General features: G+C 42.0%; 1 protein-coding gene across 3 annotated transcripts in view; it reads left to right on the forward strand.

Moving 5' to 3' along the window:
* Positions 1-13,965, forward strand: part of pald1a (phosphatase domain containing paladin 1a) — a 43,074-nt gene that overhangs the window by 13,339 nt on the left and 15,770 nt on the right. For all 3 annotated transcript variants that reach the window (XM_068583760.1, XM_068583762.1, XM_068583761.1), the window contains exons 8-18: positions 131-279; positions 402-498; positions 710-814; positions 1,027-1,122; positions 1,227-1,361; positions 1,561-1,677; positions 2,271-2,450; positions 2,576-2,773; positions 3,272-3,412; positions 3,509-3,580; positions 7,018-7,158. In XM_068583760.1, the coding sequence (XP_068439861.1) occupies positions 131-279; positions 402-498; positions 710-814; positions 1,027-1,122; positions 1,227-1,361; positions 1,561-1,677; positions 2,271-2,450; positions 2,576-2,773; positions 3,272-3,412; positions 3,509-3,580; positions 7,018-7,158 (1,431 nt within the window). The remainder of the gene's footprint in view (positions 1-130; positions 280-401; positions 499-709; positions 815-1,026; positions 1,123-1,226; positions 1,362-1,560; positions 1,678-2,270; positions 2,451-2,575; positions 2,774-3,271; positions 3,413-3,508; positions 3,581-7,017; positions 7,159-13,965) is intronic.

Below are 13,965 nucleotides of genomic sequence, written 5' to 3' on the forward strand. Positions count from 1 at the left end.
TTAAGACTCAGAGTCGCCCTCCCAGCCTTACCTGCATACACTTGTGTAGGTCAACGCAACTCGGAGCAACAAATCCACACGACCACGTTTAGTAAGACTTAAACATTCTCCGCCTGGCTCTGTCTTCCAGGAGAGCCCCAGCTTGGCTCTGGGCCACGATGCGTCCCGGTCGCTGCCCGCTCTGCTCTTCAACTGCCAGGTGGGCGTCGGCCGCACCAACTTAGCCATGATCCTGGGCACGCTGGTCATGAATCGCCTGAGGGGGGATTCACAACCACAGTAAGAAATCAATTCCATCTGGATAGACGGAGCAGGACACGACATGACACTCTATTGCATGTTTGATAAGTGGAGCGTTTAATTTGATGCCAGGTAAGATTGAACTTCCCCATGTTTTGCAGAGTGGAGGAGGCAGCGGCTTCAGAGCCCAAACCACTGTTTCAGGTCATCCAGTCTCTGAGCAACAAGCTGCCGAATGGACAGCAGGTTATGGAAGAGGTAAAGCAGATACAAACTCCACCATCACAACATCCAGTTTGTATATTCATAGATTCTGGATTTTTTTTTGGGGAAAAACCTCATCAGACCAAAGTGTTTTTCTGTGTTTCAGGAGGGAGTCTTTAAGTAATGTTGTTTTAAAACAATGTCTTAAAAGGTCAAAGTTGTATTTCATTTTTCCTGTTGATAATGTCTTGTTTTTATCCGACAGGTTGACCAGGCTATTGCCCTTTGTTCAGAAATGCACAACATAAAAGAAGCAATATATGAGAACAAGAGTAAGCTAGAGGGGATCGGAGAAGATTATCAAATTCAGGTAAGTGTTTTTTTGCAGAAAGATCTCTTCAAAAGCAGCCAATTGATTTTCAACTGCTGCTCAATTTACGTGCTGCTAAATAAAGCAAGAGGGAGGCAGAAATCAAAGGAGGATGATGATGATGCATGAACCAATTAATCAATATGGGCCCTTAAGCTGATGCAGGAAAATGAGCTTTTAAAAAGATACTGAAGCTTCTTTTTGTTTCTCAGGGAAGCAGCACCAAAGACTACTTTCTCAACAGAACCATGCAAAGCTTGGAGCGTTACTTCTACTTGATCGTGTTTAATGCATACCTTCATGAACAGGTAAAGTCGTTTTTGCTGTTTTTGTGGGAATATCTTCATTGAAGTACGTACAAAAAAATGTTCCACGAAAATAACCGGAGTTAACTTTGTTTTACATTTCGCAGTATCCTCTTGCCTTCGTGTCCAACTTCAGCCAGTGGATGTGCTGCCACGCTTGGCTGTACAGGCTGCTGGCCTGCAGGGACCTGTCGGAGCTGTCGGCTCCAGCCGAGCTGGTCACCAGAGGGGCCCGCATCCTGGTGAGAAAACACTAAAGATGGATGCCTTGAGCGTTAGACTTTTGATTATAGATGTGTCTGAAACCAAAATTCATTTTAGCTTGCCGCAGGATGTCAATCTTGCCTTTGAGATATCTCTAATCTGTCACAGTCTTTACCACAGTGTCACGTAATCATCTTCAAATGCACCATGTTTAACTGAGTGTGTGTGTCTGCACAGGTTGCTAATGAGTGTTTGGCTCCAGACGTGCTCAGCACAGTAAAGGAGATGAAGGCGGTCAACTTCAGACGAGTGCCCAAGATGCCCATTTATGGAATGGCTCAGCCAACATCAGAGGTGCAGCATACAAATGCATACACCACCTTGAAGCATTTAAAAGGGTACACTGAAACTAGAGAGCATCATTTGTAATAATCTCTCCACGTGGTCATCTTTTGAGCTTATTAGGGCATTTTCACAAGCCATAGTCTTGGCGAGACCAAATCAGAGTTCAAATTTAATATTTTTGTTTGCTTTTTTTTTAGTCTGGTTCAGTTTCATAGTGCACACATTGAGGCAAACTGAATAAAAATAATACATTTGTTGAGGGCTGTGTACGAAGGGGTGAATCTATCTTTTTTTGTCTCGAGAGCTGCCCTTTCTATGACAGGAATACCAGATTTGAATTATTGATTTTTGTCATTTATACTATATGATTTGTATGAGGCTGATTTTGGACTTTCCCATCTAAACAGAACATGTCCACATCAAACTGACAATGTCATATTTATTATCAATATGCATCCTAGCGGTCAAGAATATTCACGAGAGTACAAATAAGAGTCAGAGGAATGGCTCATAATGATTTTGGACCCGGACGCCCGCCTCCGGATGCTGGAGCCGGACGTCCAGCTGTTTAATGTCTAATCGTAAACTGGCTGTGGTTGCAGGCTACCGGAGTAGTTTTGGCCCACCTGACGGATGAGAAGAGGAAACACGGCCACGTGTTGTGGGTCAACTTGCAGGACGAGCTGGTGCTCGAAGGGAATGGTCAGATTTTTACACCGAGGGAGCCCTCATGCCTGGACCAGCACATCCCTATCCCTTTGTCTGACCCACAGCTCATAGAGGTAGAGCGAGAACGATCAAACAAGTGTTCCAGAGTGCCCGAGACTCTGTAGTTTTACCATCAGAAGTTTGCGTATTTTAACCTTGTTGAAGTGAATATGTCCTCGTGTCCCCTCGTGTTCTGTAGAAACTGGAGACATCTCTGAAGGAGGAGATCCTGAGAGCTCAGAAGTGGCTTGAGGTGACGCTGGAGCAGGAGAAACAGATGAAGATGTTTAAAAGCTGCCTGACGGTCCAGGAGATATTCAACCAGCACAAAAGCTCCCAGCAGGGCCTCGTTTGCAAACGCATCCCGCTGCCAGACTGCAGCGCGCCCAAGGAAGAGGTAATAACGTGAGGGGGGATCCTAAACATGTGTACTCTCCAACATGCAGGCACTGTGGGTAGAAATAGCTGTGAGGTTAATTTGTTGTAGCTTGTAATGAAGACAAGTGGCCATGAATACGCATTGTGCTCCCTCTAGTGGTTCAGAATGTTCTTCACTATTCAAGGATAAGCGGATGTAATTACTTTGCACCTTTTCACAACCTCTTACATTGTATTTGATCACTTTCTTTCTTATTATTCATTGATATTGGAGATATTTATTAGACATAAGAAGTGAAAATGTTTAATTAGAGAAATAAGTCACTTTAAAGCAGTTAGATGTAGCATTAATTGATTTGTGCCATAACATTGTATTCCAATTGATATTCTGTGCAAAGTAAAAGTCAATAGTGTGATAACATGTGATTTAAATATGCTGTTGTACCTCTGATTGACTTCCTAAGGATACACTTTGATAGATATTGTGTTGAGTTTGTTTATGTGTTCTTGTTGGCAGGATTTTGATAAGCTGCTGGAGGCCATGAAGAGTTCCTTGGCCGAAGACTCTCACTCCGCTTTTGTTTTTAACTGCTCCAACGGCAGAGGAAGGACCACGACCGCCATGGTTGTCTCCGTTATGACTCTCTGGCACTTTAATGTAAGACGTTTTCCCTCACCATTTACCTACAAATGATCAAATGAGCGTTCACATGATGCAAAGTAACATACATATCCGGTGTCCTCCACTTTGCAGGGTTTTCCAGAGTTTGGTGACGATGAGATTGTGAGTGTTCCTGACGCCAAGTACACAAAAGGAGAATTTGAGGTAAGCATACTGTAATAAACCAACTTCTGCTTTTATACATTTGATAACAATTTCCATGTATATAATCTTAGAATGAAGCAGAAACGTCTGATGTTAAATAAAGCATTCTGGGAACCTCAGACATGCAGGCAACAACTGTTTATTCATTCATATCGACGATTGGTTTTAGACTCTTTGGACCAGGAAACTAATAGGCAGGTTAATTGAACGGGTTGCTGATGGGATTTCCTTCTCAGTCCCATCTGTCCTTTCAGTTTTATGGTCATCACAGCGCTTAACAACCATCTACATATTAGTGCTGATACTGAGACGTGATCTGTGTTTGGATCCACAAGGGTGTGATAAGTGGAGTAGATTGTTGTCTTCATCGTGATTAGTTTTACTTAACATTCTAATCGTTTTTTTTTAGTTTTTTTTAAATCCACGGCTTAAAATACACATAACAAGTTTTATGTCACTTTGATCAAGCTAGAAAATAAAGAAGGGCTCTGGGAAAATTGCACGCTGAGAAGAAGATGCTAATGAGCTCACAACGTGTCATGATCAGCATGTTCATTATGTTTCAACAGCTCAGTAATTACATTGATTAACAGTAAACAGCTGCAGGTTTTAGTGTTCTATAGGGAAAGTACATTCAAGCTGTTGATGGTCAAACACATAAATATAAGCTGCTATATCTACATGTCTTGAAACCGTAGCGTTAAGTCTCTGCATTCTCTCTCCATCAGCTGTGTTTTTGTATTTTATTGGCTTTCATAATTTAGGTTTTATTGTTGTTCCTTTTTGAAAACTGTTTGCTTTTGCTTCCCCGTTGATGAAGCTTGAACCTCTGTGTTTGTGGCCGCTGGGAGCATAATTTGCATCAACCTTTTGTCCACATTGACTCCTCCGAACGGCAGCTTCAAGATTTAATTTGCTTAATGTCGTTGAGTCAATGCAGGCAGTGGCGAAGGAGCGTTTATTGAACTTGTTTGTGTTTGCTTGTGGTCAGAGGCCAATATTAGCAAGGCAGCTATTGTCTCGGCCTCCGTGATGACTCACATCACCACGTCATAAAGCTGTAAAGGAGTACTGTTCAGCTCTTTTTTTTTAGTTTCCTCGACTGCACCTGTGATTGAAAGCTTTGGTGAATCAAAGCCAGAAGCCAAAGCCGTTCCTCCTCTGCTCTGAATGGTGTCTGTGAATTTGAGCCGGCTTGGTGTTTTTCTTAAATCAGGCTTGTTCCAACGAATCAGTGGTTGGAACCTGCTGGCCGTGTCCTCAGCACCGTAAAAATGGACACACAGAAACTGTGGCCGCACTCAGCGGGCACACAATACCGCATGCCAATCACAGCAGCGCGGCCACCCGAGTTTCTGGGATACACTGAGTGGTTGCCACAGAAACCTCGTCTGCTTCCAATTCAACCTCTGAGTGATGTGTGGTGTTTCCATCCCCATTGCCTCATCCCCTAAAATGGTGTTGCTATGCTGTGGGATCCAGAGCATCAAGTGAGGGAGGAACTGCTGCGGTGGGACATAATCCGCTTCTCGTATGACACAGTGTGAGTTGATCCTAAGATAATCGGCCCCCGGGTAGATGAAGCATCTCTGACTCTGTTAAGATTTCCTTAAAGGAAAAATAATTCTTACATTTTAGCAAGTAAGCACCTAACTGGTGAACGTTGGAGCATTAAGCAGCTAAAGAGACAGATATTTCTCTCAGGAAATCAAAAATAGAGATAGAAGAGAATATATATTTATATCTATCTATATCTATCTATCTATCTATCTATCTATCTATCTATCTATCTATCTATCTATATATATATATATATATATATATATATATATATATATATATATATATATATATATATATATATATATATATATATATATATATATTTTTATATATATATATATATATATATATATTTATATATATATATATATATTTGACTTACATTCATCAGAAATATGACTTCAGATGAATGAATACGATAATAAATAAGCAACTGTTTGCCGTATAAACTTAAAAGATGAGAATAATATAAAATAATAATAATTTGTGATCACAACTTGTTTCCACTGCCCCCAAGTGGCCACAAAAGGAGTTGATCAACTGGAGTTTAAAGGCACAGTTTGAATGTTTTGAGTGTTAATTTGAGAGCTGTTGACGGTGGCAGCAACACAACTTATGTCAGCCGTCTAAAACAAAGGTCCATTTGAAGTTTATGCTGTATTTAGAATATTTTCACTGCTTTACATTACTGTCAGTCAGCCCTTTCTGATGGGGAGCTGAAGACGTTATATCGCTTGTATCAAAACCACAAGATGGTAAAAAAAAAAAAACCCTGTAATATTACCTGGCTTGATGCTGTCATTGTGTGGCTTTAGTGTTTTATTTAAAGGGTTTAATAGGCTCAATTTTGTTGTCATGTAAAGCCAGACTATGGAACGGCACGTCGTGGATTGAGACTTTCAGTAGAATGCATTGTCAGAAAGAAACACATTTTAGACAAAAAATCATGAGGAGGAACATTTTAAATAGTTATTTAACCTGACACAGATTGTGTGTTTCAGAAGGACAGTGGTCAGGCATGCTGATGCTGCCGGTCTGAAACACACACTGAATAAGTAAATGGGAATTTGCCTGCAGGCCTGTTCTGTTCTCTGATCCTGCTCTTTCAGATTCCTACCACGCTGCCTCTTCTTCTTCCCCTCCTTCTTAGACGGGTCACCAGCGAGCTTTAGTTAGCTTCCAGCTGACTGCCACACAGTGCTGGGTTTTCTTTCTATTTTTTATCGGCTGATGGAAACATTGCCCATCTCAGTGAGGTCAACGCTGTAAATGAACTCAAACTGATATTTTGATGAGGTCGGGACTGACAGGCAGCGCTCTTCCAAACAAACCCAGCGGAGGATTGCTCAAAAACCGACCTCACAAGATGGACAGAGCAGTTCTCGTAGTATTTGTATGATTATTTTATGCTACTGGCACAAAAGTACGTTGTCATACATAAAGACGATTCAAAGTACTTTACACAATGCACCAAGATCCTGATTAAAACATATACAACAACACAAATTCTGTGCATGTGTGCAATTGTGTGTGATTTGTTTTTTGTATTGCAAAAAATGTGCAAAAAGGATTTTTTAAAAAAGAAACCTTTTTAAAGGAATATTTTCCCATAAGTGACTTAAAAAGTGCAAGAACAGGTGCCAGACCTTGTTTTTTTTTGATTATTGCTGTTTCCAAGGTCAAAAACTTTTCAATATACTGTGAAAACCAACATTGAAACGCTTCAGATTCAGAGATGTACAGAACTATGACAGAAGAAACAATGTTCCTTCTCCTTTAGGTGCAACTTTGGTGTCATTTGTTGCAATAACGATCCAATTTGCAGTGTTTTTGGCTTGACGGCATAAAGAGTTTCTCTTGTTTCTGGTGTGCAGGTCGTGATGCAGCTGGTACGTCTGCTCCCCGACGGCCACAGGATGAAGAGGGAGGTGGACATGGCCCTGGACTCCGTCAGCGAGACCATGACCCCCATGCACTACCATCTGCGAGAGATCATCATCTGCACGTACAGACAGGTAGAGCACGACTGCTGTGGTGTTCATGACCCGGTTTAAAAAGACAGTTTTTAAAAAGAGAAAAATATCACACACGAGGCCTAAGTAGGTAAAAAAACAAACGCAAAACTGCTGTGTGTGTGCATGTGTGCACATATGTGTGTGTTTGCGGTGACACCTCTGTCGTTGTGAGCACTAGTTTGATTTTACACCTGTGAGTTGGATGTTTAAGGACATTTGAGTTGGGTTTTTTAGGATTAAGAAGGTCAGGGTTGGGATCAAAATCCGGTCTTGAGGTCTAAATACAAGAAATGGAATGCTGATAACTTTAAATGTGTGTTGTCTTCAAAAGCAGAGATTAATTATGTATTTCTCTCAACTCCCTGACGCTGTCTGTATTATTTGAGCAAATCAGAAAAATAAGAAACGCTGCTTTCTTATGAATCTGTCTGAGGCACAATCAGCACGTTAATAAGGATTCAGGTGCAGTTACAAATGAGCCCCATAGATGGCGTCCATAACTTGTTTAGATGTTGGTTCCTAGAGACGTGAATGAGAGAGAGAGCCACTGCTCTGTTGGCAGAGTGTGGAAAATAATTGTGGCGCAACATAACTTATCTCTGAAACTCAATGGAATTCCTTTGGGTCCAAATGGAAAACCGTGAGAGGAAAAAAGGCAGGAGAAGAATTGGTTTCTTGTGGGTGTTTCAGGCTTGACCTCTTCAAGTTTTATTAAGTGTGGCTGCAGTATAAAACACAGGGGCACGCTGGTGCAATGAGTGCTCAAACCCACCCATCTTTGGACCCATGTCACTTCATTATACTTTGACGTAGAACAATGTTTCCCACTAAGGCTTGGATCTTTATTTGCGTTTTTGATAGCTCACATGTTTTTTGACATTTTTTTTTATACAGAATTGCAGTTAACAATTTTACAATGGGTGTGGAACCCACTTTTAGCACCATCCCATAAACGTTTCTCTAAAAAAAAGTTGTTGAATTCACACAATTTCCACTCTGCACAATTTCAATGTCAAAACAGAGACACATTTGTCCTCTCTTACCCAACGTCACTCTGTTTGAGACATGGCTCAAGTTTTTTTTCATAGATAACTTGAAAGTGATCTAGAGTGTCGACCAAAAGTCTAATTGACCTCTGACGCTCCTTGTCCACAGGTGATGATGGAAGTCTCCAACACAGTAAACACATACTGCATAATAGATCTGTGTCTTTGCTCATATCCAAGACTTTTTTGTCTGTGTTTGTTTTATTAATTAGTATTGTAAGGAGAATCAGTGGTTATTTTCGCATGAAGAAATACAAATATAAACGGCTTCATCTCTGAAAGGTGTTCCCGGTGAACAAAATGAGCTTGTATCGGGGCTTTGAGGATCTATCTGGACAAGGTCTCTCTTGATGCTGTGGACTCTGCAGGACCACGGCTCTGTTTTAGCCATTTGTAATGCAGACTGTAATCATTGTGCCCCTGTGCACCGTCAGCCGTTCTCAGCGCGCTGGAGGCACCCGGTGCTGTCTCCGCCGTATCAATGGGCCTCATTGTCCCGTGGACCTTGTCTTTCGCCTATATTCTCTCTCCGTCTGTCACTCTCTGATGCCAGGCTCCAGGAAAAGGCTCGCTCTCGGCTCACTTTCAAATCAATTGGGTATTCTGCAATATGTATGCATCAGCAGGAGCAAAAAAAGCGGTGTTCAAAAGGACCATTGTGGTTAAAGATTGGTGCTCATGTTTGTAGTTGTGCCCGTTATTTCCAACAGTGATACTTACATTATACCCGGTAAATAGTAAATGGAATGTACCTGAATAGCGCTTTTCTAGTTTTCTGAACACTCAAAGCGCTTTAACACTGTGGAATGACCGTGGCTCAGTGGTTAGCATGCCTGTCTTTCAATAAGTGGATCAGGGGTTCCATCCCTGGCTCTGCCAGTCCTTGTTGTTGTGTCCTTCAGATGCAGGCTTTGGATAAAAGCGTCAGCTAACTGTAAAGTAACACTATGGGACAACATTCACCCATTCATACAACAATAGTAGAGGTTGCCACCTGCCCAATAGAGCTCCAACTAACTGCTCATGCACTGTAGGCGAAGCTACGGGAGCAATTTGGGGTTAAGTGTCTTGCCCAAGGACATATTGACATCGGCTAGTGGAGCTGTGGAAAGAAAGCTGCTCTACCACTGAGCCACAGTCACTTTGTGCTTTTCGATTGATCAACAGCTGACTATGACACACATCGGAGCATGGCACTGTGTCAGAAAAATGCAGCGAAGAAGAAGACAACAAATACTGGATGTGAACAGAACTTTATTGTTTAATTATAAGAATACTTCACAGGGCACATTTTAACTGCTGTGATCTGTGAATGTGACACTTTGGACTCGTTAACCATCTCATCTACCATAGGTAAAGGTTTTGGCTTGCGTCTTTGTTTGCTTATTTATGTTGCTGTTCCAAGATTCCCACAACTAGGAAGTTATCTCATAGCAAATTAGAAATGATGGCCCAAACTATAGAAACAGGACCCAAATTTGTAATAAATCAGAACGATCTTTTAACCTTGATATAGCAGACGTCAGGTTGGCGCTCTGTTCCCCTTTCAGCCTTCCCTTCCTGCTTGAACCAGCAGGCCAGGTGATAAACAGTGCCAGATGTTGCAAGAACCCGGCAGGCAGCAAAGAGAGAGAGAGAGAGAGAGAGAGAAAGAAAAAAAAATCACCCCCAACTCTCTCTCTTCTCGTAGCCTTCCCCCACTGCAACGCACCCTCCTCCCCTTTGACAGTGGTTGGAAAATGTGTCTTTGATAGAGAAAAAATATATTTACACTGGGACCTGAACCGTCCGCCAGCTTCCAGAGGGGCCTGGGAAAGGTTTTTTTTTGTGAAGGAGGGTGGAGCGGGAGGGTCTTCTTGAAGGGCCTGTAAATCCCTGCTGCCAACCAGGCGTAACCTCGCATTGCAGATGCGTCCTCCAGCATCAAGGCCGACGCAGTGGAGAGGCTACTTCCTCTTCTCCGATACCACCACCACCACCACCACCACCACCACCACCTCCTCCGTCTCCTCCTCCTTTTTGTCTCTTGCACAGGAATCAGCTGCAGGGGCCTTTCTTTCCATCGTCGAGTCAGTTTGAGATTGAAAATGGCCTCGAGCTATCTGAGCGCCGTGCTGTTCACTTTCATGCTGTTCCCCTTCTTTGTGGAGCTCTGTGTGTTTACATGAGTGAATAAGACACACGCTGTCTCGGATAATGTATTGGATAATGTCAAAGTTTGAAGGGAATCTAATCTTTTCTGACCGTATACACCAACAATTTCACTATGCCTCAATTTCCATCTCGTACCCCTTTTCCGTTTTGCCATTTCATTATCTTTCTGTAGATATTAAATTTCCACCAACAATTATATTTTCACAGCTCTGTCCTACTCCTACTTAGTGCTTCCTTTCAGACCACCCTCGGCAGGAGATTGCACCGTCTTGTCTCATTTATCCTGTCTTGGACTTCCCACTGTCTGTACGGAAATGTGATCAAGATTACCGGCTTCCCACTAAGTCCATCAATAATCAAAAATGTATTGCTTTTCTGCGCAGGTGGTGAGAAAACTGAAACACACAGGGCAAGAGTGAATGGTGAATGAGCAGCAATGAATGTGTGTGTGCGTGTGTGTGTGCGTGTGGGCGCGCTAAGAAAGGGCCTCATGGCTTGGACGGGGCAGTGGAAAAATATTTTCAGAAAAGGGAGAATGCTGTGTGCAGGTTTTCTTGAGGAAAGGTAGTGGACGTCTTTCGAAAAGAAGAAGGGGGGAGGAACTGGGGAGGCTGAGAGGACCACCCCAGCACTGACAGCCGGATTGATTTTAATAATGAAGAAGAGCAAAGGATTAGTATGAAAGAACATGAGAATGAGGTTTAAAAAAGTAAAAGGGCAGTCACGCTGCATGGTTAAGAAATCGTACTGTCCACCTTCTGAAGCTCCGCACTTTCATCTTGCCTATCTTTGTTATTATTTTGGATCTTTGTGTGAACACATTGCTTCTCAATTAGAATGACCACTTGACATAAGTGGGCCAATTACAAGGTGGAGTAGGTCAGGCCAAGGGAAATATTGGCGGGAAAAAGAGCCCACCTGAAGTAGAGACAGGTTCTTCTTCTTCTTGCCAGAGAGAAGTGTGCGTTGACTCTCAGTTTCTGAAAAGAGGCTCTTATTTAGACCCAGCACAGGGTGGGAGGGAGAAAAGTGGGAGAGCCAGAGGTTGTTGTTTTTATTCATAATTTCCAGCCTCTCATATGCCAATGCCAATAACGGTATTTGCTGAGGCTGTCCACAAAATATCTTACTTTGACCAAATCCCATCTGAGCAGGTGCAACCATCTGAGCTATTTCTTTGGACATTGAACACCGCCTCTCTGTGCGCTATTCGTCCAGAGAGTAGAGAGTTGTGATGCACTTGTGTGTGTGCGTGCGTGTGCGTGTGCGTATGTGTGTGCCACTACACGAGGAGGTAAATAAAGCACTTTCCGTAGGAGTTTGGCGAGTCGGGGGGTTACATGCAGCTGCTACGAGTCAGTTGCTCTTCGAGAGCCCATTTATTCTTAGGGGCATTTCCACAGCTGTAAATGACTTTAAATGATACTCCCGACACTTGTAGCGAGAGTTTGATGTGCTCACTGATATCCAACATGACATTTTGCAAGAGAGAGCTGCTGAATTCACTTCGATGCAAACCTCATACTTCCGTTGCTGATGATTTATGTGCCTTTTTTAAAGAGTGTATTTACTTCTATATTTGCAGCAGATGCTTGACTCAGTGGACCCAATTCATAGTTAAATGTCCTGTTTCAAGGCTTCCCATTGCCTGTCAGCCAGCCATTCACACTACCTTTTTAAATTATGGGTTTTATGCCGATTATGTCCCGTGGCAAGCAGAATGCAGGCAGATTTTTGTTCCATTTTTTTTTTATTGTTCGAGGCCAAAGATATAATCAGTGAAATCAACTAGTGCACTGCGTCATTGAAAGCAACTTCACACAAAATGACAAAAGTTTCAAACCAACCGATTTAAAATCCCCCTTATTTATTTTATAATTTATAGATGTCATATTCAGACTGCTCGTTATTCATACTTTCGCTATCAAGTTTACTTTCGCTACTAAATGATATACTCAGTTTCCACTAATGCGATACAATTCAAGACCAACACAACATTTTCATGAATCTGAATCAACACCAAACAAACGTGAACATTCATGACAATAGGACTTTAGAGCTGTTGTATTAGACTTTATTAGTTGCAGTTAGATGTGCCTGCTGCACCGGAGTGGAAGTTTATTATCAGTCAAATGTGTATGGAAGCAAAATATACTCAAATAAGCAATATATACACAAATGTTGAATATCGTGAAACTTGCACGGCAGCTGTCTCATGATAACGCGAGAGTCACTCAAAAATTGGCTTCATGTAATGCTTTTGTGTCTGTTTAGCCAGAGAGCGAATTAGTGGTGCAACACATCATACAACTCACGGTTTGGAGGGTATCTCAGATCACAAATCAACACAAAAGAAATAAGGCAGTAAATATAACTTTTAGACTTTTTTTTCCGCCTCTACTATTTGCAGATAAATGTTGATCCATATTGGCAGATGCAGATCCCTATGCTTTTTGATTGTAGCAGCTGGTCTAAAACACTCCAAATTTGTTTAATGTATTTTTTGCAACAGTGCCGAAAATAATTTTAACCACCCTGAAGTCCACATTTCTAAATGTTATCCTTTTACTTTGTTATTTATTGTGTTTTTCATCCCAATAAAGAAAAAAATATTGAATTCTTGTTGTTTAAAATATTGCTAAAGGTATTGTATAGAGTAAAGAGTCATAATGTATCTCTAATATGTATTCATGTTGTAAAAACAGCTCCTTCCATCAACTGGATTTAGTCAAGTACCTCGCCAAAACTACAGATTGCGTGAACACATTATGACGTCATAATTAACCTTTGCCACAAACTCATTTTCACTTGACAGAGCCTGAACGCATCAAAATGTAACTGAGCAGAACCTTTGATGGTTAGCTGTTAGCGGTGCTGCCATTGTAACCAACTATCCTCCAATCCAAGTCCAACACGGATTTGCAGTATACAAAGTAAACCTGATCTGTTATCAGAGATTGCTGCTAGAGAAGCATACATACCAATGTCCTGATTGCATATTCTTACTGGATATTGACAGACAACGATCGTCAGTGAAACTTTATTTTACATTGTGATGGTTAAACTTTGCAGTTAATCCAGGTTTTTTTGTGTGCCGAACCTCAATGGGGGATCCACATTGATCATAAATCGACAATAGTCCGTTACACCACTTGTACGCTTAATCAACATTCTCTGCTTCACTCTCTACATGCTGACCGCTTGAGAAAGTGTTGTGTTTTTACTCCGAGCCGATCCCCCTTTTACCCTGAATAACTGAACTGCCCTAGCCTGCCCTTTCCCCTGACCTCCCACCCCCTTCTTAACCACTGGCCCCAGGACAACGCTTCAGACCTCGCTGAGCACCGCACAGACGGGTTGCCATTTCCTGCCCTCACACACTAAATCTGTCATTCCGCCAGCCCCACAGACCAGGAATAAACTACCTCCAAAACCACGCATGAGTGTTTAAACATGCCTCCAGTGGCTGTGGTCATGGTATCTGATGGCTCCTGTTAAGCCCCCCAAATATATTCACCGGGAAAAGGTCCACCTTTTTTTGTCTGAGCGTTCACACCAGCTCGCTCCTGGCACTGGACAAATACTTACGGGAATAAAATCCCAACGG

The sequence above is a fragment of the Clinocottus analis genome, unplaced genomic scaffold (genome assembly GCF_023055335.1).
Source record: "Clinocottus analis isolate CAN_PGR_092001 unplaced genomic scaffold, fCliAna1.0.p SCAF_19, whole genome shotgun sequence".
In the NCBI taxonomy this organism is placed as follows: Eukaryota; Metazoa; Chordata; class Actinopteri; order Perciformes; family Cottidae; genus Clinocottus; species Clinocottus analis.